We start from the raw sequence: 25,956 nt of genomic DNA, 5'->3' as shown, positions 1-25,956 counted from the left end.
AGAAACTTTTTTTTACTGTTCCCTGATCCTCCTCTTATACCCCAGCCTCAAATCCCTTACCCACTGCCCATCAATAAGTGCATTTTATTTTTATGACTTCTGTCTCTCCTTCCCACTTGTTCTTTAGTGGCCCATGCTGTAATTAGGACCTAGTAAGAAACCACCCTGGAGGTGTATATATCAAATGCATTGTTACTAATTCTGCTTGAAAGGTACTTTCACACAAGTTTGCTTAAAATCAGAGAGATAACCGAGTTTTGCCAGTGAATTAAAACACATTCATTTCAAAGTTGCTACATTTTTATTGGTGTTACAACTGACTTTTATTAAGGAAAGGCTAATGTTTGTGTTATAACTGTCTTAACGTATTCAAATTTACCTATCCGATAGTTTTCTTTTTATCATTTTATTGGTCTTTTTTAATAGCTAAAAAACTAAACTGAATAGTTTATAAATTTCAAAGATATTTAGATATGAGTAACTTGCTTTGGATCCCATCATTTGCATCTCATATACAAAACTTAAGTCTGAGATTCAATGTCCAGTATATGTGTGTGTACAAATACTCCTTGGGAACTTGTAAAATTTGCTTTGGGCTGAATTAACCTAAGGCACTTTCCTATATGAATTGGCCCCTCTACACACTCTTAATCTATATTGGGTAGTTTCATGTTACTTACTCATAAGAGGTACGGTTTTTAGACAGCTTGATATATGAAGAAATTGGTACTGAGGAAGTTTAAGAAGAGAATTTAACACTTAAAAAGAAAAGATGGTTAATTTGGTTGGACATGACACAACCAAAGTTAGGCGCTTGTTAAAGTCCCATTGATTTCACTGGGAGTTCTTTAAGCATATGCTTAACTTTCTTTTAAAGTGCTTAATTTAATGTGGATTGTGCACCCACCCAATGCATGAGAATGGTTTTACACAGGATCAACAATCTCCCCCTTCAGATATCTCTAGCAATTTCTCAAAGCACTATCCTGAACATGTATTTTCCACACTTAGCCTTGGTAATCCTGTCTAATAGCCACTGACTGGCATTCTTCTCCTAAGAGAGGAAACAGTACAAAGACCAAGAGTTAAGACTTTGGCAAGGTAGGTTTCAGTAACATATTAGGAAAATATATTTCCTAAAATGGAATGAATAACCTAGATATAAGAAGTGAATGTTTCAGGAAACATTGCCATAGTATTCAAAAAGATTGCCACTATATTCTGCTATAGGCCTCTGTGCTACATGCTCCGGAAGATTATGTACCTTAGCTCTGCTAAGTTTCCATCCACCCAGCTTTATTTCATGCTACAGCAGAGTTGGTATGTTTGGTTGTACAGGGCACCCTCCTGTGGTAGCCGCTGGCATGGCACACAGTTTGGATATGGAGAAAAATGTAATATAATACTGAGAGCACAAAGGGAGAATGGACTCATGGAAGGCAAATGCCTGATCCAGTTCTACTCATGCACAGATAGCTGTGTGGGAATATCTGCACTAAAAGACGGATGAGGACACAATATTATTATCTTACATACCTTTGAAAGCATCAGGAATTTCTTTCCATCTAGAGAGTTGCACAATGTCCTAATAGGCAGAATTATAATTCCTTGAGAAGGATTTTACAATACTATCATTATAATTTGCCACTGTCTCTTGAGACAAACAGGTGCCAACAAAAGTAATTGCTGAGAGGGAGTGCATATGTAGGTGTAAGTTGGCCTGAGGTATGGCTATACAGTGGTACCTCGGGTTACAGATGCTTCAGGTTACAGACTCTGCTAACCCAGAAATAGTACTTCGGGTTAAGAACTTTGCTTCAGGATGAGAACAGAAACGTGGTTGGCAGCGGGAGGCCCCATTAGCTAAAGTGGTACCTCAGGTTAAGAACAGTTTCATGTTAAGAACAGACCTCCTGAACGAATTAGGTTCTTAACCCGAGGTACCACTGTATAGTGTATTAATTCTGATTTCCTTGTAAACTAATTTACAATATTTTTGGATTAAAAAAATTATAAAGAAATACTTGAAATATAAATTAGAAGGGGGTTTCCTGTTAGGCCCTCAAGAAGCCCAAAGGCTAAGAGAATCTACAGCACTAAACAGGCACATGACATTAGCTGAGGAAATATGACTGAATCCTTGTCTGCTATATTGACCCAACATTACAATTTAGCTGCTTTGCTTCTTCATTTTTTGCAGGGGGGTGGGGAGATAACTGTAGGGAGCAGTTCATTAACAATGCTCACCCTAGACTTTTGAGACCATTGGGCACGGCACCCTCAATCTGTAGGGTTGGAAGGGACCATGAGGGTCATCTAGTCCAACCGCCTACCATGTAGGAATCTTTTGTCCAACGTGTGACTCTAACTCAGGACCTTGAGATCAAGTGTCTCAAGCTCTACCAACTGAGCTACTCTCCCTAACAAAGATATGGGATATGCAAACTGAGAATTCTATCAGGCTCCAACTGAGCTTGGATACTCAGTGCAAAGTGGAAATGGTGGCTGTTACAGCAGTGAACCTTCTGCTGGTCTTGGGGGCATAGGAAAATGCCCATTGTAGCCACCTTCAAGAGCAGCTTATCCGTGAATGGCTATAAAGCGCAGTTATACTGGAATTTTCTCTCTCATGTTTGCTTTTCGAAAATGTCATTTTAAGAACCAGCCCATGTCAAGCACTATCTTTTAGCTTGTTGTATGTGTGGGTACCAGGGCAGGTTATTTATTTACTCTTACTGTTTATGTTTGCACTCCGTCCTTCTTGCCAGAGAACTTAAGAGCAACTTATATACGGTTCCCAGGATAAGATCAGTTTTGCAGAATGCAGGGCCAGAAATTGCCCTGCCTGGCTTCAGCAGTAGAACTGCATCATGGGCCTTTGTATCATTATTTTGAATTGAAAGTGGAAGAGTCTTATTTTGATATCAAATGTGCATGTCAGTCAATGCAGACTTTACACCCACATTACAGGTGTGGGAAAAGCAAACAGCTTTTAGTGTCATAGTGAAAATGCCTTTATTTTGCAACAGAGCAAGGAAGCACCAGAAAAGCCACTTAACGCTTTGTTCACATTGATTTCAAATGACCTTGTTCCAATATGTACATTTCAAAACTGTGTTCTTCTGTGTTAAGGACACAAACTATTTATGGGGTGTTGTTTTTAGATATGGTGCCCTACATTCTGGGTTATATTGTTTCTTGTATCACGGCCTGAATTTAGACATTGTATCTATTTTTACCCTTCCAAAATATAACAATATTTCCTGAAGAGTCATTGTCTGGTTATATTCTAGCCAGGAAGAATGCTGAAAACATCCTCCTTCTTAACTTTTATTATAGCCATGCTGTTCTTTCCAACATACTCCAAATTGGGGTTATATTGTAAAGCTATTTTCAGGTGGTTTTTATTTAGCTGTAATATTTGTTCCAACTCTCATCTTAACAGGGGCAGTTTTGTCTTATCTTAAATATACTGCAGTTTTGTAGTCTGAAAATCACCAACTGAGGAACAGGCATAGAAATGGTATGCATAAAACTAGTGTAGGGAACCTTAGGCCCGCCTGATGTTGCTGGACTACACAACTCCCATAATCTCTACCTAGCATGGCCAATAGCCAGGGATAATGGGAGTTGTAGTTCAGCAACACCTGGAAGGCCAAAGGCTCCCCACACCTGGTATTTTTAAAATGCCTTATTTCATGTTTGTTTGCATATTGGTTTTACTGCAACGTGCTCACATCTTTCTTCCAACTAGTCCATATGTGTGCTTAGGAAAACAACTTGTGCTGAATTTAACTCCCACCTCCCCCTTAGCCAGGCATTTACGGACATCAAGTCTTCCTGGGACGGCTTTTGACAGAAGGAATCTAAATGAGAAGTGCTAGCAGAACTCCCTTTGCGCTTTGTCCTAATTGTTTTCATACTATCTTGCTCTGCTTTAAAGCAAAATCGTTCACAGAGTAACTTGTATAAACACACTCTGAATGTAAATATACACTTAAAAGACTTAATTCCCACTTACCGTCTGATGATATACTTTGGTATTCTAGCCTCCCACTTTCTTTCAGTGTGTCTTGTGTCGACTCCTCCACTGTTCTCCACTATAACGTCCAGAGCTTATCTGCTATTTGTTCTTAAAGTCAGTGCTGCCTTGACCACACACAGTACGTTACATTATAGTAGAAGACTTAATACCAAGATGAAGCTCTTTTGAACTGTGTTAAAACTTTTCAAGTACATGCAGTTGATCTGGATTATTGTTTTAATTTCTGTGGGGGAAAGCAGTCCAACACCACTCATGCATGAGTGTAAAGGACTTCTGCAACTGGATTCTTATCTCCTACAGCACCATCTCCACAGATTCTCCAGAACAGATTTTTTTGGAGGTGTAGGTGGATGGAGACATTGCCACCTTGTGCAATGCTGAATTTCACCCAACATCTTTTGAAAAGGCCTTTTCTCCCCGTAGAAAATTATAGTTCAATATCTCACAACCTTCTTGTTTGTATCAGTCTGAAGGTGAGGCAGGGGAGTTGTCATTGGTTTTTTTTTTTTTAAAGACCAACTGGTGAGGATGAGGTAGTAACATTTTAGGACAAGGTAAAGTACTGGAAAAGGAAGTAGGAAGGTTCAGGACATTTTTAGGTAGATGGTTTGAAAGCATCGGTACTGCAATTTACACTTACTTTCCTTACGCAATCACAGCTTTAGGCAGTTTATTATGCATATATGAATAGAAAAGGGATGGGAGACTCCCACTTACTGGGCTCTGGAAGCCCTTGTAAGGTTTTGCAGGGCCATCCAAAGGCTCTTTCTTTGCAGAAACAGCTTTTCAAGCTCTGCACCTTGCTTACAGGGTTCTGGGAATGTTGCACAAAGCCTCTTGTAGGCTGCAGAGAAATCTTGGATGGCAGAGGCTGCTCCTCGGATTGTTCTGATTTCATGCTATTTTGCCTTTGCATATGGACCCCTAGAACCTCAGTGTACATTATACAGCAGAACCGTACAGCAGAACTGTTTTCATACCCACCCATAACAGTGCACAGAAAAAGGTCTACTTGCCCTTTCAGACCAATTAGGTAGCATAATCCCATGGCGCTACTGATGTAAAACGTAACCTATGCCACCACGGGCTCTTGCTGGTCTTGTTGGCCAAGTGCATCAAATGTTATTGCCTCCTCAATGTAAACTCACAGTTCTTAAAAGCCACTGCAGAATGCAATTCTTCAGAGCAGGGTGGGGATCCTGTGCCCCCCCCCCCACCTAGATGTTATCTGGCTACAACCCCATCACTGAAAATGCTGGCTGGGGCTGATGGAAGGGCCACAGGTTCCTTACCCCTGCTTCAAAGTACATAGATATGAAGGCTGAGCAGATAATGATAGAGCAAATGTGCAAAAGAGGTGATTTGATGCTGGAGGATGGCAGGTGGAGCAAGCTTCAGCTTACAAACTAAATGCATTTGGTCACCAGAGCTCCTTTTAAGCATACTAGCCAGTCCCTGTGATGAAGCCCACAAAGGTTTGTGCCATACACTCTTGGGAACAGAATATCACAAAGACCTGGTCTCTTACCAGCTGAAATTACCTTCCAGGCTGCTTAAAGGTAAAGTAGAGTAATTTCCTTTCCCGTTCCTCTTAACTCTCTGAACTGCAAACCATCCTTTGCATCAAATGAAAACTTGACATTGAAGGGATATCCTGAAACACTCTCTGATAGTACTGAACAATTATGTGGTTAATGTATTCACTAATATTCAAAGAAACAGAAGTAATTCCTTCCATTACTTCATAATACAGTTATGCCTATCCCCACCACTGCACCCCTTCTGCAAAAGGCCTTTGAGTCACTTTTTGTAGCTTTGCACAAGCACGCTAGGTGACAGCACACCACTTTGCACTTGTGTCCGCGTCTCAGGCTTGTGCTTTAAAGCGAATACGAGGGCTCGCACAGTCCTGCGGTAGGGCGCGCTAATGAGACGGGATGAGAGATGAAAAGCTTCTCGCTCAATATTTTCCACCAGCGGGTGACCAATCTGAAAACAGAAAGTAAGAAATGAGATCCTTACATTTAATAAGGAGACTAACTGTTTGAAATTGGAGGCTGGTTTCTTAATCAGCTCAAATTCAAGGAAATCCACTTCACATCACAAGTGAAACAGGAAGAGCAATTTAATTTCACCCCAGCAATTAAAGAACAAGGCAGTGTGGTCAGTCGCTTTTTTCGCCAGCCCAACAGGAAACTAATCTGCAGCCAACCTGGGGTATCAGGTTCAAGTGCAATTACGAACAGGGTAATACTGCCTCCGATAACATTCAGTGATACAAGACACTTTTGATAGCATTTCAAACTCAACTCCAAAACCAAAACCTGGATGTTCTAAATACTTGGCAGGGCCGACTGGCAGGGCTGTAAAGGGAAATGCAGACTCTGTGAGCAAGTGTAAGGAGGTGTAATTAAGAAAACAGAAAGGGATTTGCTAAATGTTAATTATGAAGTTATTGCTTCAACATGTGCCAAGCTATGTAATTTGGCACAGCTGAGACATCTAAATAAATTATATAGAAATAAATGAAAAGCAACTATTGCCTACCAAGAAAGGGTTTATTTCTCTTTTGGCCATTAGTGCCGAGGAATTCTGTATTTGGGGAGAATCCAGAATGTTCAATTGTTACTATCTTCAGGCTTATTTTCACCTCTGCTATGGTATAACCACTTCCCACTCTTTGTGGAATCTTATATCTAAATTTTAGTACTCCGATGAAATCACTGACCCTCCTCATCCTCCATAAGATAACAGATCTTTGCAGGGTTGTGGATCTAAAACACACCGTCCAAAGCTCACTGCTCCAATTATTTTGAATAGCTTCTAATTCTAACTCTTGCCTCTCATATTTTGATCACAGCTCACCTCTGGTGGTTCATGAAAATGCATATGGCACTTCTTTGTGTTAGTAAACAATGGCTCTTGTGGGGAAGATTCAAATAATAGGACAGGGAGTTTTGATTATACTGGTGAATACACAGAACAGGACCTTCTCAGCGGTGGCTTCCCCGTTCTTGCAATTAGGTTCCACATGAGATAAGGCAAGCCCCATCGCTTGTTAACTTTAAATTGGCCTTAAAAACTTACTTTTAAAAACATGGCCTCTGGAGGCCATTTTTGTTTTACTGTATGTGGAATGTTGGCTAGTGTACACTGCATCGTACTAGATATTTAAGTGCTTAATGATTTTATTTTTGGATTTGCATTGCATATAGTTCTAAACTGCTTTGAGAAGCATTTTAGCCTGAAAAGCGGTCTAAAAGTCTAATAACTACATTTACTAGCCCTTGGGTTCCAATTAGAAAAGAATGGCATCGGCTGCCAATTAGCTTCCGGGCTAAGTGTGAGGTGCTGGTTCGAGTGTACAAAGTCCTATAGAGCTTGGGATCAGGATACAATAGTCTCAACCCTTCTACTGATCGTTATGTTCTTCGGGAGAAGGCCTGTTCCCATACTATATAGGAATCAGGCCTTTAATGTGGCAGCTCCTACTTACTGGAATCCTGCCCCGCTCCTACACCCCAGCAACTGAATACTGGACAGGCTCCATCTCCATTGTTTTATTATTTATTTAATAAATTAAAAGAATGATCTTCTGCTTTGCCAGGGATCATAATGGCTTAATCCAACACTGATGGGGGATGGCCAGAAGGGGTTCAACAGAAGAAGATACTCTGTGTTTTAAACTATTACCACCTTGGCTTTTGAAGTTCTCAGCATGAGTGGGGATGTCACATTCCCTCCCCCCGCCCCCGCAAAAAAATTAGGCTCCTTTGCCCAACAGCTAACTTGCTAGTAGGCAGAAGCAAGTTCAGCAAGTATATTATTCCCCAACACTGTGGTGTCAAAATTAGATGTTTATGGCATTAAAGACTGGAATTCACCCAATTCGTAACTGGAAAAGACTGCAAATACTTTGCATTATATATGAATCTTATATTAGATAAGCATTTCCCATGAAGAACAGTCAAGATGCTACCTTGCACACCTAGTTTCCCCATTTGTACATTGCAGCAAAAGGCAATTTACCAGCCCTTCAGCCGCAAATGAATTTCAGAGTGACCCACACTCAATTAAAAATAAAAAAAATTATATAATAATGATTAAAACTGAAATGATTGGTTAGCAGATGGATGCTATAAAGACAACTTGTTTCACAATTAGGCAGATGTAGGCAGTCACTAAGAGCAGTAGGGAGATAGTAGGGGTCCCTATTATTTCAACTGTCTGCTTGCTATGTCACTGAGGGGTTGCTAGGTTGTTGTTTTTTTCCTCCTAATCTTGCTTTGCATTGGTTAAAAAAGATTCTCATTCAGCAGCTATCTTAAAATCTGCACAAATACAAGGTGAAGGAGAGTGACAGCAGTGACCAGCCAGATGCAACAAGAGTAACGGATGGAAAAAGAAGGTAGAGGCAGCGTATCAGTCAGGTGCGGGGAAGCTCTGGCTCTCCAGATGTTGCTGAACTACAACTCCCATCATCCTTGGCCATGCTTGCTAGAGCTGGTGCAAAATTTAGTTCAGCAACATCTGGCAGGCAAAAGGCTCTTCGTACCCAATATATATGTTTGCACGAGGTGGAAATAAAAGAGCCCTGAACGTGCAGACCCAGCCTTTTGGCAAAAGTGGAGAAGCACATATATGAATAGTAATGAGTCAGGACACAATCCCAATTAAAACTGGCTTCTGGCTACTGACTGCTCCAGATCAGCAACATCAAGCATGTATCTGAAGAGTTACATACATGGCAGAGTTGAAGCTGAGCACTCCAGCTTCAGGACCCAACATTAGCTCCTTAGCAGAAACGGTGCATGATTTTCTGACCAGAGTTGACAAGGACTGTAAACACTGCTTCTAAATTTTGCACAGCAATTCCTGAGGGCCTTGACGTGCCATTTAAAGGATAATTAATGAATACATTAAAAGGATAATTATTATGGAGTTTAATATAGCAGGCAAACTGATCATTAAGGCTTAGAGAGAATTCTTGTTGTGTTCATTACTTAAGAATACCACAGGGATCTGATATTTACCACCACTTTGTACACTATTGACCCTCTCTGTAGGTTCTCACAATAAACTTTGATTTACAAACACTTAATTACGGATATAAAGTTTGCCTGAAATACAGAGCATCCAAAGGGCTTTAGCACAGATTTAGTGCATTAAAATATTGTGTGATCTCCAATGTTGCACAAGCAGGCTTTTGCTCACACTATAGGACTTCGCTTCCCCTGCCATGCAGCTCTTTGAGGACCCCCAAAATTTGCTCCAGAGTCCCAATCCATGGGAACTGAAGGGGGAGGAGGAGCAGAAGGAGAAGCCAGTTCTGCTGCTGTGCTAATACCATGCGGTACTGTCCATTGAGATTAACAATCCATTTCTATGCTTTCCTTTCTTTGAATTATTGGGATGATATGTACATGCTGGCTATGCAAAAGCAAATGTTTTTTCTACTCCTCCTACCCATCAGTTAGAGTCCAGGGTCATGTAGAGTCCATGGTCTTCTAACACATGACTCTGCTCAATTTTATAATCATAGTAAGATTATAGTAGTATATTGTGATTATATAATCATATTAAGATTTCCTAGTTCCACCCCATACCTTCTGCAGTTAGGCAGGTAACAACTAGGGAGGGAGCTTTCTCAGTTGTCTCAGAATGTCCCTCCCAGGTGCCAAATCTGATGTCTTTTCCAACACCAAGTAAAGAGCTTTTCATTTGCCCAGGCCTTTCTGCATGCCACAGAACCGAATTCTAACTGAAAATGTTTTCTGATTCTGCTGCTTCTATCACTCTGCACACTTTTCTCATTTCTGCTGATTTTATACTGTGCCTTATTTTATTTGATATTGTTCATAGGACCTTTGAGAGCTACTCTCAAGCTTTGCAAATTTGGGAAGGATGTCAATATTTTAAATAAGTTATAGTTGTTGCAGACCCTGTACATGAGCTTTTTTCTATACCCTCCTTATTACAAAGAATATATTTGGGAGGAAAGGACAGTGAAAATGCCTAACAATAGGTTTCAATCTTAGGATCAGAAGGTACTTTTGCAGCCACCTACAGAAAGCTTTTCTCATTCTACAAGGCCAAAAGATGAATTTCCATGTAATTTCTCACAGCGCTGCAAAAAATAAATAAATTTATTTTTCTGATTTATGTAACTATTGCTTTCTTCCTTCCCTGCTGATTGAAGAGGTGAAAACAGATGGAACATTTTTAGAGCACTGGGGATGGGTTGGAAACACACCCATTGCATTCAATATAAAATCTACATTAGTTTTATTTCTAGGGAAAAAATCCTGCTCTGTAAATTGAGGGTGTCTCAGTTTCATTGAGAAAAAGCCAGCTATAGATAGTGCTGACTGGATATTGCCTATGATGCTAATCAGCACACATAATCCCTGACGCAGCTTTGAAACTTAAAAAAATTCAGGGGGGAAACATATAAGTGAACACGCTTACGTAAAGGGCTTTAAACCTTTTTAAAAAATCAGATAGTCTTGCTGGCACATGACATTCTATACAATTCTATGCAGCAGAATTCTCGCATCAGCAAGGGGTTGGACTAGATGACCTTTGGAGTGCTTTCCATCACCATGATTCTCTGAGAAGAGCAAGAAATCTGCTGCCTAGACTCATGGAGAAAATAATAACATCTCCCTATATTTCAGCAGGCTGCCTGCCTTTAATACCCAGCCATTCCTGACAACCCTGAAATCACTGGATGAGATTATGTTTTAACTGTTTCAGAACATTTTTTGTTTTGTTTTGCTGTTGCAACTTGGGCTCCTTTGGGAGGAAGAGGCAAGGTGTAAATAAAATAACATAATGTTACATAAATAATAATTAAATTACTATAGGCAAGGTTATACACTGTTCCCCTTATTTTAAAAAAAGTAAGTTGCAAATCATTCAGTTTGCTGTTATGTGTACAACATGCAAAATGTAAATACAGACTCATATCCACTAGGAAGTTCAACTAGAATTTAAACCTTATGCCTCTCGTCACTAAGATCAGCACTTTTCCATTTTGAATTCCTGGCATCTGCCCTAAATCCGTAACAGAACCACCCCAACTTTGTAAATAAAAATGCTTCTCATTCAAAGCCATTTTCAGAAAATGAGTAATAAAAAACACAGTACCTCCAGCTCTAGAGCTTCAGCAAGTAGCTTCTGTGCATTCTGCCTAAGCTTCTCTGTCCTGGGATTACTCCTCACTTCTATTGAGGGTCTATTTGAATGGTCTTTGATGAATGTTCGCCACTCAGTATACACTTCTTTGGCAAGAGCGGCCACATCCTGATCTGAATGCTTGCGCATCTTGTTCACTGTATGACCTTGCAGAAGATGACAGCAACACGAAGTCTTAGCACACATTAATACATATTAGTATGAATGAAACTTCTGAAAACTGAAGGCAAGCTTGGAAGCACCTGGAATCAGTAACATGGGTGAAAAAGACTTGCCATGAGATGGACTGACATTTGGCTGCTTTGCCAGCAGTTTCCAGGCCAGTGTTATTTCCACCAAAGCCTGCTATTAAGCCCAGAGATTTAGCACAGCAATTATGACAACTGGAACATCTGTATACATCTTCACTTCTCCATACGAGTTCTTGACTAATTCATTGTATTTAAATATATTTAAAGCTGCCTTGGTAACTTTGGTTACTGCTAGAGGTATAATGACCAACTAAGACAGCTTAACATAAGTTCAGCGAGGGCAGAGAGTGGGGAAAGGTCTTTAACATGGACACTTAAAATGCCAGTCAGGTTTAAGCTCACATTATTTATATATATATATATATATATATATATATATATATATATATATATATTCAACATGCAAGCATTTTTAAAATGAGCACAACTGATAGGTCTCAGTTTATTCAAATGAACCACATACATATTTGCAATGGAAAATAAAAAAAAGAATGTTACCTATTTTTGTTGAAAGTAAAACTTCTTTGGAGGGTATTTTCTTCTTTAATTCCATTAAGGCTTCAATTAGATTCTCCTTAGACTGAACTGAAAGCTCTAGCATAGATTTCCATCTTTTTATATCTTCTATAACCACAACTCTCTGCAAAGAACAATCATCATTAGGAGACAGAAAGAGGCACACATAACTTATTGCAGATAAATGTACTGTATTCTGTGTCAGCTAATATGATTGCTATTGACTTATGAATTATTAAATATGACAGGTAGACTAAGTGCAGGAAACCTAGGTAATCCAAACAGACGAATACTTGTTTCACAGTAAGTCCCTGATGTGAAGCAAATGAGAGAAATCTAGAAAGCAAAATAAACTCATTAGACTGCCATCTTCAATCCACTTACTATTCTGAAGTGAGTGTTTTAAACAGGTTTTTTTAAAAACAAAACATGAAAACACCTCATTGTATTGTCAACTAGCAGCTGTTATTTTTCATCTCATCCCAATGTAAGGTCATCCCTGCACTTACCAAATATTTTTTTCAAGCCACAGCCCATCATCCAAATTCTTCATTCCAAATCTCAGTAGGCCAAACATCTCAAGCAAATATAACCCCCCCCCCCACTCCTGACTTGGTCCACTGTAAGCTAACTTTTTACTTCACTAATGCAGTGCTTTTTGTTGTCAGCCTTTACATGGACTTCTTGCAGTTTCTTCACCACTTTGGACCCACTCCTTCTACCAGGGGAGGGGAACCTGTGGCCCTCTAGCACCTGTTGGACCCTTAACTCCCATCAGCCCCAGACAGCATGGCCAATAATCAAGAGATGATAGACGCTGTAGTCCAGCTCGTCAAAGTAAAGTGCATCATCAAAGCAGTTTCACTGAAGCTTTTGAACTACCGCATTAGGACCTCTCTAGCAGGAATGGTTTGTAAACTGCATGCACAGTGTCAGATACATCCCCACAGAACCCTCAAGCCTCTCCTGAAGGTGGGGGGGGGGGACACACCCTGCTGAATGTGGTGAGTTAAGGCATATAAGGCTAAAGGGAAAGGGAGAAGAAAGGGCAGGGAAGTCATCTTGCACCCAACCACTTCTGCCCACATTTCTCTGGATCCAACCCATACTATAAAAGATGTGTTTCTGACTACTTTAGGGGACCTTAATAGTTCACTGTGCAACATGTTAATTAATGATTTTGTTCCAACAACTGTGAAGGGACTAAGTACACCCACCCAGTCTCAACTACTTATTGCCCTATAGGATTTTGTACCTACCTATCTCTCAAAATAACTTCTGCTTTGCTAGTATTTATTTATTTTGTATACTGCCCTTCATCTGAAGATCACAAGGTGGTTCACAACATCAAGAAATAAAAGGAAAACACAAAATACACAATAAAACGAAAACAAACCAATAACCCTCCTCCTTTGCTTGGCTAAGTTTCGCCTTCGCTATCTGTACACTCAGAAACACTGTCAAGCTATCTGAAACAAAAGGACAGCCATAACATATTACAGTAGACATTTAATGAAATTAGAATAATTTGGGCATATCCAATATCTTACCTTCAGAGATTCTATAGTAGCTTGCTTGTAAATCTTTTCTCCAGAATCTTTCTCCTTAGGGTGTCCTTCAGTTCTGGGTTTTCGTATAACAAACTTATCCATAACACAGTCCTTAAAGAGACAGAAGCCACTGAATGGAGCAAAAAGACAATTCTGTTTCAAAGGCCGGATGTGTGTAGAACATCTGGGGTTGATACAAATCTTGCAGCTATAACTAACACAGCACAGTGCCCATTAATCTGAAGAAAATGATGATAGCAGGAACGGAGTGGGGGAGGAAAGAGACTTTCATACTCTAACTGGCAGCTTGGAATAAAATCACAGCATCTGAGTTAATAATGTGTAACAACAGAAGACAGAGAAGAAAACTGGGTATCAGACCACAAGCACTCAAACCTCTCAGAAGCAACAATGGCTTGATAGAGACCAGGAGTTAACAGCCTTCAAAGAAAGGACTGTTTGGAGTCATGCCCTCTGTTTTGGATGTTCTTCCTCAACTACAGATTTGAGAGGGCCTCCTATTAGCACCCAGGGTAAGAGGGCGATCGGTTAGCTACTATTCCTTCCTATATTGCAAGCCGACCAGACAATAGAAAAAGGACGAAGAACATTCACAATGCAGGCTTGATGATCAAAGCGAGTTAAAAGGCAGGCAATGCTGTGAAACCCTAAGAAAAATTATGGCCGAGAAGGATGGGCAGAATTTGGGGGAGAGACCATGGTCTGAAGCGCCTGAGCTCAGGGCAAGCCTCTTACGTCGAGGGAATGGTGGTGGACTTGCGGTGGACTCACCTGGGAAGGAGCAGCACTCGCCCAAGATGCTTCCCGGCTGCCTATTAGCTTCCGGTATTGCAGCTCCCATCCCGCCTCCAGCCTCTCCGAACTACATTTCCCGACAGGTCTTGCGGCGCGCTCTGTTTTAGCTCTCACGGTTGTCTCCTCTTCCAATCACACGCCGCTAAGTCATTCATGGAGGCAGCCTATTGTTTTTTAAGGGCGATGGCTACTCAGAAGTACGTCCTGTTAAATTTAGTGGGGCTTACTCCCATGTCAGTAGAATTAGGATTGCAGTTTAAGTAGCACAACACCCATCATGGAGATGAAAGCTGCATGGTTCCTTAGAACTTTTCCCCCAAGGGAGAGAGAAAGAGAGAGCGCGCCGTTCAGGAAACTGGGAAAATCTAGGATTTTTAGCGTAGTTGTGGTTGGACAGGGATCATGTTCATACTGTTTCTAACGTAAAGCTTCTGTCGCGTGGAAAGTGTCCTAAAATTGCTCTAAAATCATCAATTCCAAGACAGTGAGAGTACTTTGATTTTATTACCTCCAAACCAGAGGCAGGAAGGACCAAGACGGGTGTGGATTTGTGTTTAACGCCCCCCCACCACCACCCATCAGCCCTCATGTTGCAGGAAGCAATGTCGGCCTCCGTTCAGTTGCCTCCTCAGAGCCGATCTCCGAGCCAAAATCCAGCGCGCTCAGCTGCATTGAGAAGCCTCGCGCAGAAACCTTAGTTTCCAAGTTTTAAAATATTTTTATCATTATTTTTAACACCCCAAATTAGCGAATTCTACATATGAAACTAAGTTGCAAATAGTACGACATCCTCTCTTGGTTGCTTTCTCCAGTGAATACACCGCTGAACAAATACTGTTCTACTAAAAACCGAGTGTATCCTCACAACCCGCTCCCATTATACGGGCAACTCTCCCTTCTGCCCAGGGAAGGGGTGTGAACCGCCCAAAGAAACCCGGAAGTCCGCATCCTCCGTCCAGTCTAACCCATTTAAGTCCGCAGAGCTGTTCGGCGGGTGCCGGAAACCGGAAGCGCGAAAGGGGCGGTTAGCAAAAATAAACAACCGTCTGGCTGGGGGTTGGCGACTCAAGATGGCGGCGCTGCGGCCGAGCCGTTTGGGGCTGGGGTCTCTTCTTCTCCTGCTGCTGCTCGCTGTGGGCGACGAGGCGGCCCGGCCCGAATTAGAGCCCGTTCCGGAGTCCCTCTCCGAGTCTTTCGAGCCGGCGCTGGGGAACACCGCCCCTTGCCAGCGGACGTGCCAGAGCACCTACCCGCTCCATACTTACCCCAAGGTAACAAGCGGCGGGGGGGGGGCGCCCCACATTCCCTACTGAAATATTCCGCCACCCCCCAAGAACCACGTCACGATAGCAGCCAGTTAGTGGGACCTTCCCTTTTCATCCTGCCACCTGCATTTAAGCCCCGGGCGCTCCTGGTTTCTTAAATAAAAAAATAAGAATCTGACCCTTGGTTGCGGACAGGAGGGGCAGCCCCTGCGGCATCGCTGCTTATATTTAATATATCTCCCCACCACCACCCTCAGTGTAGGGATGCGACCGTGGCTTGTTTTCCTTTCGCTGTGCAGCCCTGGGGGCAACTGGCAGCCGGGGCTGAATATTCTTCTTGGCAAGGAAAGGGAATGGGAAGGAAGCCACACTCCCTGCGGCGACTGCTGCTCCTCCTTTGGCCGGTGGATGGGGCCTGACTGGTTTTGCCAGTGCTGCGATGCCCTTCCTGGGGTTGCAACCGCCAAGCGGCTATTAGAGCGCGGACGGATTTCTCACCTGGTAATCTTTGACTGCCTGAGGTGGGGCCTCGCAGCTTGGCTGGGTGCAAGTGGGAGTCTCTACAGTTGCGTCCGCTAAGTTCTGTGCTATCAGCTCTCCTCCACTTTCCTCTCCTCAGCTTGTTGGGCTGGCTAGTACACAAAGGAAGTGTGCAAAAATAAATCCTTCACGTGTACCAAAATGCAAAGTGGCATGATTTATTGTTACCTGTTAGCTGCATTCCTCATAGAAGTGGCCCGAAGAGACTTACAAAATGCTGGCATAGGTCTCAGCTGTCACCTGCACAGCTACCACATATCTGCAAAAGGCTGTCAACTTTAAGGAAAAGGAAAACTGCTAAGATAAGGTATCTGGAACTGCCTTCAGATTCTGGTTTCTCTGCAAGCACTTTTGTCAGCTGGTCTGAAGGCCAAATAATGGTTGGGCTAATGATTTTCACATTGATTGACATATGGAAACGGAAACTTTTCTATGTTTCCCCATGAGATACTAAGGCTGCAATTTTAGGTGCATTACCTGAGATTAAACTCTAACTAATTCAATGGAATCTGCTTTTTAGTAGGCATGCATGGGATTGCACTCTTATTTCTCAGCAAACTGCAAAGTAAAATGTATTGTGTCTATATCATCTACAGGATTTGATCTCTACATTTTTATTACAAAAATATAGTTGTCATTATAGCCCACTTTCCAGCCTATATAACTCCCCCAATTCCACATCTAGAACCAAAATAGTGACACTTTGCTGACTTTTATACTACTGTAAATTCACTAAGAGTGTTTGTTCAGTATCTGTCCTGATATCTTTCCTAACTCTCTTCTTCCCAGTGCACACATGGAGCTGAGAAAATTATTCTTTAATTTCACCCACCCAGCCCAGTATTTGTGTAGCTTCTTGTAGCTACCTGCTTCTTACCGTACAAGATAACAGGTTTCTCCTCAATGTTAGGTCTTTACCTGTCATGATGATTATGCCAAGATGTTAACATAATGACACATCAGACCAGGGCTTCTCAGCAAACATGCTCCTTCATATCTCTGCCAAAATTCCTCCTTTCACATCCATATTATTGTTAGCTACTGTATGTCTTCCATGCCGTTGTTTGCCATTGCACCCATCAGTGTAATCAATACTGCTTTAAGACATTGACACTGTTACTTTCCTTGATAGATACCTATGGCACTGTTACTACACAGAAAATACATAGTTACACAATGCATTGTCATTTGATTGTTGAACAGCATAAGAATTACCATTTTGGAGCATGTGTGTTACACCTGCTTTCAGGTTCCTGATTAAGACTGAAATATTCATAATAGATAAATATCTAGCTTAAGAAGAAGAAGAAGAAGAGTTTGGATTTGATATCCCGCTTTATCACTACCGTAGGGAGTCTCAAAGCGGCTAACATTCTCCTTTCCCTTCCTCCCCCACAACAAACACTCTGTGAGGTGAGTGGGGCTGAGAGACTTCAAAGAAGTGTGACTGGCCCAAGGTCACCCAGCAGCTGCATGTGGAGGAGCGGAGACGCGAACCCGGTTCCCCAGATTACGAGTCTATTGCTCTTAACCACTACACCACACTGGCGAGAAGGGGTCCCATATGTTGACTCCACCACACTGGAGAAGGGGTCCATATGTTGACTGGGGAGAAAGGTAAAGGAACCCCTGACCGTTAGATCCAGTCGTGGACGACTCGGGTTGCACGCTTATCTCACTCTATAGGCCGAGGGAGCCGGCATTTGGCTGCAGACAGCTTCCGGGTCATGTGGCCAGCATGACTAAACCACTTCTGGCGAACCAGAGCAGCGCACGGAAACGCCGTTTACCTTCCTGCTGGAGCGGTACCTATTTATCTACTTGCACTTGACGTGCTTTTGAACTGCTAGGTGGGCAGGAGCTGGGACCGAACAATGGAAGCTCGCGCTGTCGCAGGGATTCGAACTGCCAACCTTCTAATCGGCAAGCCCTAGGCTCTGTGGTTTAGACCACAGCGCCACCCGCGTCCCTAGACTAGAGACAAAGGATACCTCAAATACAGGTTGGTCAAAAGCAGTGCCACCCACCCCTAACTCAGGACAGCCACTCCAGAAGGATATCATGGTCAGTGGTATTAAAAACTGCTGAGAGGTTGAAGAGAATTAACCAGGACCTATTTCCTCTGTCTCTCTCCCAACAGAGGTCCTCATACAGGGCAATCGAAGCAGTTTCTGTTCCAAAACAGAGCCTAAACCCTGATTGAAATGGATCTAGAAAATAAATTTCCATCAAGGGCACCTGGATCTGGTCCACGATCACCCACTCAAGATAGTTTATATTTGTGCAGCTTGTTCCAAAGTAAACTAAATAATAATATTTTATTCAACATCTTGGTTTCATATTTGTATAAGGTGTTTCAAGGCTCAGATACAAGACTTGTATTAAAGCCTACTTTTACTAACCTCAGTAGTCTGCTGAAGTCTCAGTGAAAAATCTTGGCTCACTCTTGTAGCTCTGTGAAATAATAAAAGCAAAAGATTTTTGAAGTTAAACTGTGCAGCACATTGTGTATGTCTTTGTGGTATGAGTAGGGTTAGAGTAGGACGATTATAAAAGAGTGATACTGACCTCTTAGGTTTTCATTACCAGGAAGAAGAGCTCTATGCATGTCAAAGGGGCTGCAGACTCTTCTCCATTTGTCAGTTTGTGGATGATGGGATTGATTTGAATCGGACCAAGTTGGAATGTGACTCTGGTAAGTTAAGCTAGCCTCTTTTTCAGCTTGTAATATATGGGTGGTCACCACTTTTCTTCCTACTCAGAGTCGGCTGATTGAACTATATTGACCAGTAACTTTATTTCAGTCAGTCTACCCAAAGTGTGACTTAGTTGGATATCTCCCTAGGAGAAGAATTAACACCATGATGTTAATTGATTAACATCAAGAGAGTTCAGCAAGGAGGAAGCTTCCAAAATCATGCCACAAAATAAGTGTCCACATAAGGGCATGAAATCTGATTTATTACAAAGTCAAAAAGTAAATTTGGCTTAACGTCAGCATGTGTCAGCCACAGATACCCTGTCATCAGGGAAATCTATAACAAAATAATAAGCCTTAAAACATGCACTTTGTCACATTTTGTTAGTTATCATAAAATATGTCATTGGAAGCTTAAAAATAAAATGAGAAAATAAACAAAAGTTTGCAACGTAAGAGAATGTTGTGATATAAAATATAATAATAGTGTTGATGCCTGAAGATTTTTGTAATTGTAGCTTCTCCTTTGAAAGAGAATTTTTCTGAAACAAAGAGGAGTTTTCTGAGATGAAAGAAAGTGTAATTAAGAAGTTTTCAGTCACAAAGTTGCTTGCAGCTGGGATGGGAATCTCTCAGTCCCAAAGCTATTTGCAGCTTTGTTGAGACAGTATGGGTCTTGCTTCTACTGTATGAGATAGGTCTGCACCCCGTCACAAAATTGAGCCTGTCATGGAAGAGAAAGTTCTGTTTCCATGCTGAATTGGATATTAAATATAAACATTCATGAATAATAATCTTGTAAGCTTTGATTGGAAGTAGATCCATTGACTTGAGTAGTGCTCACGTCAAGTAAGCGCACATAGCATTGCAGCCCTAATTGGCTTGCTGAGTATACAGTTCTGGGAAGAGTTTATTTTCCCTCTGCAGTTTCTCTGTATACAATTGTTATTTTCACTCTGCGATGCTATTATTTTTCCTGTCTCCTATCTAAAATGTTGGAACTGGAGCCTTTTAGAAGTTGCATCCTGACAGAGTTGGCAAAACTGAAAGCTAAGTATATAGCTCAGGGGGCATACTGAAAGTGAGTGGGTATTCTGGTTTTATCCTGCCCCTCTGATATTTCTGTCACTTGGGGGGTGTTTTTACAGATCCTGAATGCTGAAGTGTAGTTCAATTTTGCCTCTCTTTTATCTCACCACTGACATAATTGGATTGGAAAGATGAGCGTCAGGAAGGGAAGTCCAACATTAGTAGCAATATGTGTGGTGTTGCACCCTAATATTCAAGTGTGCTTTAGCTGCTTATGTGGAAGGTGTGAACATTCAAACTGAAATAATGTGTCTTTTACAGCATGTTCTGAGGCATATACCTCTCAGTCTGATGAACAATATGCCTGCCGTCTTGGATGCCAGAATCAGTTACCATATGCTGAACTGAGACGAGACCATGTAAGTATTTATATTAGAGTGAGTGAATACATTTTCTCTGCTTGTATTCTTCAACCCATTCTTCAGCTATTTTAAAAGTAAATTGTGGAGAGAAGCTCTGTGACATATTTGAAATTTTTGCTTTTATATTAATATGTGAATCACTATTTATTTGCAGCTCATGTCCTTAATGCCAAGAATGCACCTTCTATTCCCCCTTACGCTTGTGAGATCATTCTGGAGTGATATAATGGAAACAGCCCATAGCTTCGTCACTGCCTCATGGACTTTCTACCTTCAAGCTGATGATGGCAAAATAGTAATATTCCAGGTACTTGCTAACCTGCTCTTACCTGTTCTGACATAAGAGTTCAAGAGAACTAAGGGAGGGTGTTTTTTGTTATTCTGTTTTAAATCAAATAACTCCATGTTGAATGTCTGGGAGTGTTCTGTTTTATTGGGCTTGCTCTGCTTAAAAATATAATGTGTCTATTTAAATTACAGTTTGTGTCATTATGTAGGTAAATATGTTAGGTTTGTTTCACTAATTTGAAGGTTTTGTTGTTATTTCAGTCAAAGCCAGAAGTTCAGTTCATTGAAAGTCCTGGTCAGGAAACACAGGATTTAAAAGAACCATCATTTCGCAAAGCATCTTGTAAGTTGTTTTAGGGAACTTCAAGGAATAGAATATGGTTTGCCAAACAGTAAGGATGTACTGTCAGTGTCTGACCGGCAATTTGTATCCATGATTAGATAACTGTGGAAACCAGTAGCTTATTTTTTAAGATGCTTACTGTTTGGAATTTGCTTGATGACACAATCTTTGCCTGATGTTTAAACATGGCAACTGAAACTTGTTTTTACAAGTTTTGTACTTCAGTTGCTTCATTGGCTCTGGTTCAGCAAGACACTGCATATTGCAAAGAAACAAACCCACAAGATATTTTTTAGCTGTTCGCTTTTTCCTAGGACTTCCTTCCAGTTAAAAAAGGGGGCACTGCTCAATCTTAACATTTATTTAAAGAGTTTGCTGTGTCTAGCAGTAGGATTTACCGGAAGGAAAAAAGGTTGGGTAGACATTCATAGCATACAGAATGTATTGAGCATATGTGTCTTGGATTCTGTGATAAAATTAAACAAAAATGTACTATGATTTTCAGTAGATCTGCAGCCAGGAGGTCCACAGACACACAAGGGATTCTTCGACGAAGATGAAAGTGATAACTTCTTCAAATGTGTTTCAATGTATGTACATTTTAGCATATGAAGCATAAGAAGGGAGAGACATGTTTCATTCCCTAATGCTGTATATCACATGTAGTTCAACTACCAAAACAATCATGTGAAATGTTTTCACAAAACATTTTCTTAAAATTAACATTCTGACATTCTAACATGCTGTATCTAATTGAATGCTCTCTAAAAATAGGAAATGCCCATAGTGGCACAACTTTTACTACAAACATGCTGCTTGCATTGAACATTGTTTCCAAACTCAGACCATTCTTTAATATTACTGTGTTAGGTCTATCTGTAAGTAAAACAAAGTTCTGAGCAAAGCTGTTGGCTCACATAATATTGAGGGTCAGTTTGAGTATGAAAGGTGCTAAAGTAGTTGTGCTTTTAGGCTTGTGGCAGTGATTGTTAACAGCTTTGGATCCTAAACCAACTTCGAAAGGTCTTAAGTTCTTCTGAGCCTAGTAACCGTAGTTCCTGGTTCAGATGAAATTGAAAACTGGTTAACTGAAAAAGACTTCTGTATTTCATTCAGGCACACCATGAAAGGAAATCACTGTATTTCACAGGCATACTGTCTGTACATATCTCGGCTTATTAAGCTGAGACATGATCATGTGATCATTTTCACTGAAGGTAAATGGTAATGGGAAACAATAACCTCTTATTAGATCTTGAAAGCTCAAAGACAGTAGCTTTTGCTTATTTTCTGGGACCAGATTAAGGTACAGTAGTTGACTGTGATGGCATCTAAGTCTGCCTATTTTGGATTGTGTGTGTGTAGAAACAATATTTAGGGGGGATACAATTTTCAATATACCTCAAGCTTGTCTTTATGGCTGATCTGTTTTCTTATATTACAGAAATTCTGGCTGGATACTGACAACCACACTTGTCCTTTCTGTACTGGTGTTGCTCTGGATTTGTTGTGCAACTGTTACTACTGCTGTGGAGCAATATGTTCCATCTGAGGTAACTTAAGTCCTAAATTTTCCAGGATCCTACCACATTATATTCTGTGATATCAGAATGCTTTGGGTTTGATTAGAGCCCTTTTGTGCAGAAGAGAGTATCTAATGATTCTCTTGTTAATGAAACAGGATTGTGAACATATATATTGATTATATATTGTAAGAGGTCTCACCTGCTTGTAGCTAACCTCCAATGAAATTGCCAACTTAATCAGCTGATGTGATCACTGGGGCAAATACAGTATGGAATATGTAAACTGGTAGTGACAGTTCATGCTAGCTTTTTCAGGAAAACAAAAGATAACAAGAGTGGTTTCATGGGATGAGTTTTGACACCTCGCAGCTGAAGCAAAGCATGCACGTGATTTTTGCTTAGCAAGGTGACATTCTCTAGATTTGGTGGGCATTTCTGTGAGGTTGCAGTACTGAAGCCATCTCAGTTCATAAAAGTTATAGTACAGTTGCAAAAAAAGGGAGAGGCATTTCTGGTAGCAAATATGCCCGAAAATGTTAATGTAAATAAAATACCATTGTAGAAGTCATATTGATAGCCATGCATATATTATGTAACATACAAAATGCTATGCAGGATTAGATCAAGATCTATCATCGAGTAGTTTGTGGAGCCATATGCAGCCATTTTAAAAAGCGGTGCTCAGCTAAAGGGCTAATTATGTTTCAGATGTAATGTCCAAAATCTTTATTAAAATTTGAAGTCTTCCATTGCTACTTCCTACTAATGCACAATTTAATTGTGCCTTTTCTTTGCCGGTGTCTCAAAGCCTTGAAAATTTCACTCATAAATACTTGTTTAATATCTTCTACTCCTCACCCCTACCCCCCAACCCTATGTTTCTGGAGAGTGAACTAAAAGTGTGTGGTCCTGTTTAACAGTATAATCCTAGGCATGTTTACTTGAAAGTAAGTCCCACTGACTTCAGTAGGAGTTATTCTCCAGTAAGTGTGCATAAGATTTTAGTCATGATATCCATGCACCAAGATGTACTGGAATAAAACTTACTGTGTGAAATGATTTCCATCTAATATCATTTTGTTGTTGTTGTTATTATTTTAGAAGCTGAGTATCTATGGGGATTTGGAATACATGAATGAACAAAAACTGAATCGATACCCAACTTCTGCTCTCATTGTGGTTAAATGCAAGGCTGATGAAGAAGAAGCTGGACCTCTACCTACGAAAGTTAACTTGACTCAGTCAGCAATATAGATTTAAAAAATGAATTCATTATCTTATTCTAAGACTTCTGTTAACTTTGGTGACTTTTTCCAATGAAGAGGCTTTTGCAGGGGTAGTCAAAATTCAGATTCAAATAAAGTTACATAATTGATTACTGTTCTACTGTCATGGAATTCAATCTCATTTTCCACCAGTAAAGGAAATTGTGTTGAGCAAATGGGGTTTGTAGAGAATTTACATTTATTTGCATCTTTTTTTTTTTTTTGCTTACCAAAAATCATAAGTATTGTCTATACATTAAGGTTGTGGTATTTTCAAATTATGAACATCTGTTGGTATCAGAGTGTATATTTGGAATCTTGTTTCTAATAGTGTAAGGAATTTTTTGTGGTCAAAGATGCCTTTTAAGTTGTCTTCTCAGCTGTGGATAAATGAAACTAACATGTAGAATTGCTTAGAAATCCTTATTGCTTCAAATGGCTCATTTTCCACAATAAGAGTACATTTTTATTGACCTTTGTGTCAGTTTCTGGCACTGAAGTACTGTGGGTCAGAAATAAAACTTTAATGTATAGAGGAATCTATTATGGTGTCACTTCTGTATCCTAAAACAAATAAGCTTCCCTGGCTTTCATTTGCTACACTTGTCAGCTCAGAGAAATGATTAATTTAAACAACAACAACAACCTTTCCCTAAAAAACAGGCAACATTGGTGGCAGACAAAAATTTCTGTGTATATTGGACATTGGTATATTTGACATTGACTTGTTCACAAGAAGTCTCTTGACTCTCACACTCCTTCACACACCAGTTGAAATTGATAAATGCTACTTTCAATTTTAAACTAGCCACACTTCCCTCTTACGTAGATGCCAGCCAAGATCTGAAACCATGGTTTGATCCTGGCTTGTGTTCGCTATACAGAGCTGTTGCTAGGATCTGTTAGTTCAAAATTGAAATAAAAAGTTTTCAATTTCTTCCTCTGGGGCACAAAGCAGGGAAGATACTCACAAGCCCAAGGATGTTGGAACTCATTCTTGGAATAGATAATCATGGTTTCCCACTATGCATAAACCCAGACACAGTTTACACTTAACCCTATCTGGGACATGGCCAGCTTTTAAAAACCTACTTAATGAATAAGAATAAATCATTACGTTGAGGCTTGTGACCAAACAAATGTCTAATACAGTTTTATAAATCAGTACTTTCCAGGGGAGTTTGCAAGTTCTAATTTATTGTTAATATAATTCTAAATGTGTTGAATTGGGAATTTTATTTCAGTATTTTTTTACAAGTGCTCTAAAAATCTTTAATGTTTTAAATTTTATTTTACCCTTGCTAATTGGTAAAAATGTTCTGAAAAATAATAAGCATCTTTATTTGGTTTACTGAAGTGTCCATGCTTCAAGTAAATGATGAACAACAGAAGAGGAAGCTATTGTAAACCCTACGGTGAAGTGACAAGCCAATAAAATTGGTATGCCATTCTCTATAAATATCACTATTGAAAGCATCTCTGCATAATTATAAAGTTGATGATTCTCTAATATAGTGGTGGTAGAAAATGAGGCTTTCTGTCTAAAAGTTGATCAATGGGAGCCTAATAGAATAACTTGCAAGGGCAATCATTAAGCAAGTTATATTGCTGTGATTTCATCTAGTCAATACAAATTCTGAAGTTTAAAACTTGCCCTATTTCTTAAAGCGAGAAACCATGGACACTCCTTTACTAATCTGTGAAATAGTTACTTTCAAGCAACTTTTGCAGCTCAGTTGCTGTTTGTGTTGTACGATAACTTCTGCAATGTCAGTTGTCTTGATTTTTCACTTGCTGGGCTAAAATACCATTGTATTATGCGCCAATTATTTCAACTACATTTGCTTTAACTTATACATTTGTTTTTCATTTGGATTCTTGTTTTAGGAGATGCCTTTGCAAAATAATCCAGACTATATACAGTAAAGGTTAAATGGACTGAAATGTAGTACCCTTACTTTGAAGGTTCAGTATTATTGAACTAAGGATTCCATATTGCTATGATGTTACTGGATTCTTCTCTCACTGTGACAACTTGAGCTGAAATCTGTTTAAAGGTCTACAATAAATCAATGGCTAAAAGAACTAGTGTAATGTACTACTTTCCTTAGGAAGAGAAGTCAGTGATCCCCTGTTAGCAACTGTGTCAGTCTACCAAATTTCAGTTGTGGTTGGTCTGAAAAGCAACACTGAAAGCTCTCTTCC

At 40.3% G+C, this 25,956-nt stretch overlaps 2 protein-coding genes across 6 annotated transcripts; one reads left to right on the top strand and one right to left on the bottom strand.

The window, feature by feature from the left end:
- Positions 1-4,701: 4,701 nt before the first annotated feature.
- TCEANC2 (transcription elongation factor A N-terminal and central domain containing 2) lies at positions 4,702-14,902 on the bottom strand. Of its 4 annotated transcripts, none has more exons than XM_081010718.1 (5): positions 14,884-14,902; positions 13,560-13,670; positions 11,992-12,133; positions 11,195-11,388; positions 4,702-6,034 (listed from the first exon to the last, which is right to left on the bottom strand). In XM_081010718.1, exons 2-5 carry the CDS (start codon positions 13,659-13,661, stop codon positions 5,846-5,848), a joined length of 627 nt encoding a protein of 208 aa, XP_080866844.1. In that variant the 5' UTR covers positions 13,662-13,670; positions 14,884-14,902; the 3' UTR covers positions 4,702-5,845. The 4 variants fall into 4 exon arrangements, with proteins under 4 accessions (XP_080866844.1, XP_080866846.1, XP_080866845.1 ...); XM_081010720.1 differs by lacking the exon at positions 14,884-14,902 and adding an exon at positions 14,352-14,836 and having other exon boundaries at positions 13,560-13,689; XM_081010719.1 differs by lacking the exon at positions 14,884-14,902 and adding an exon at positions 14,352-14,835.
- A 502-nt stretch (positions 14,903-15,404) lies between these two features.
- Positions 15,405-25,836, top strand: TMEM59 (transmembrane protein 59). Of its 2 annotated transcripts, none has more exons than XM_081010699.1 (8): positions 15,405-15,646; positions 18,770-18,875; positions 20,229-20,326; positions 20,484-20,636; positions 20,879-20,960; positions 21,469-21,550; positions 22,405-22,513; positions 23,588-25,836. In XM_081010699.1, the coding sequence occupies exons 1-8, from the start codon at positions 15,446-15,448 to the stop codon at positions 23,738-23,740; spliced, it is 984 nt and encodes a 327-aa protein (XP_080866825.1). In that variant the 5' UTR covers positions 15,405-15,445; the 3' UTR covers positions 23,741-25,836. The 2 variants fall into 2 exon arrangements, with proteins under 2 accessions (XP_080866825.1, XP_080866824.1); XM_081010698.1 differs by having other exon boundaries at positions 15,406-15,646; positions 21,466-21,550.
- Positions 25,837-25,956: the final 120 nt, after the last annotated feature.

This window comes from Podarcis pityusensis (genome assembly GCF_964106645.2).
Source record: "Podarcis pityusensis genome assembly, chromosome: 6".
Classification (NCBI taxonomy): Eukaryota; Metazoa; Chordata; class Lepidosauria; order Squamata; family Lacertidae; genus Podarcis; species Podarcis pityusensis.
Note: the sequence above shows the minus strand (reverse complement) of the source record. Positions and strands in the feature narration are given on the sequence as shown.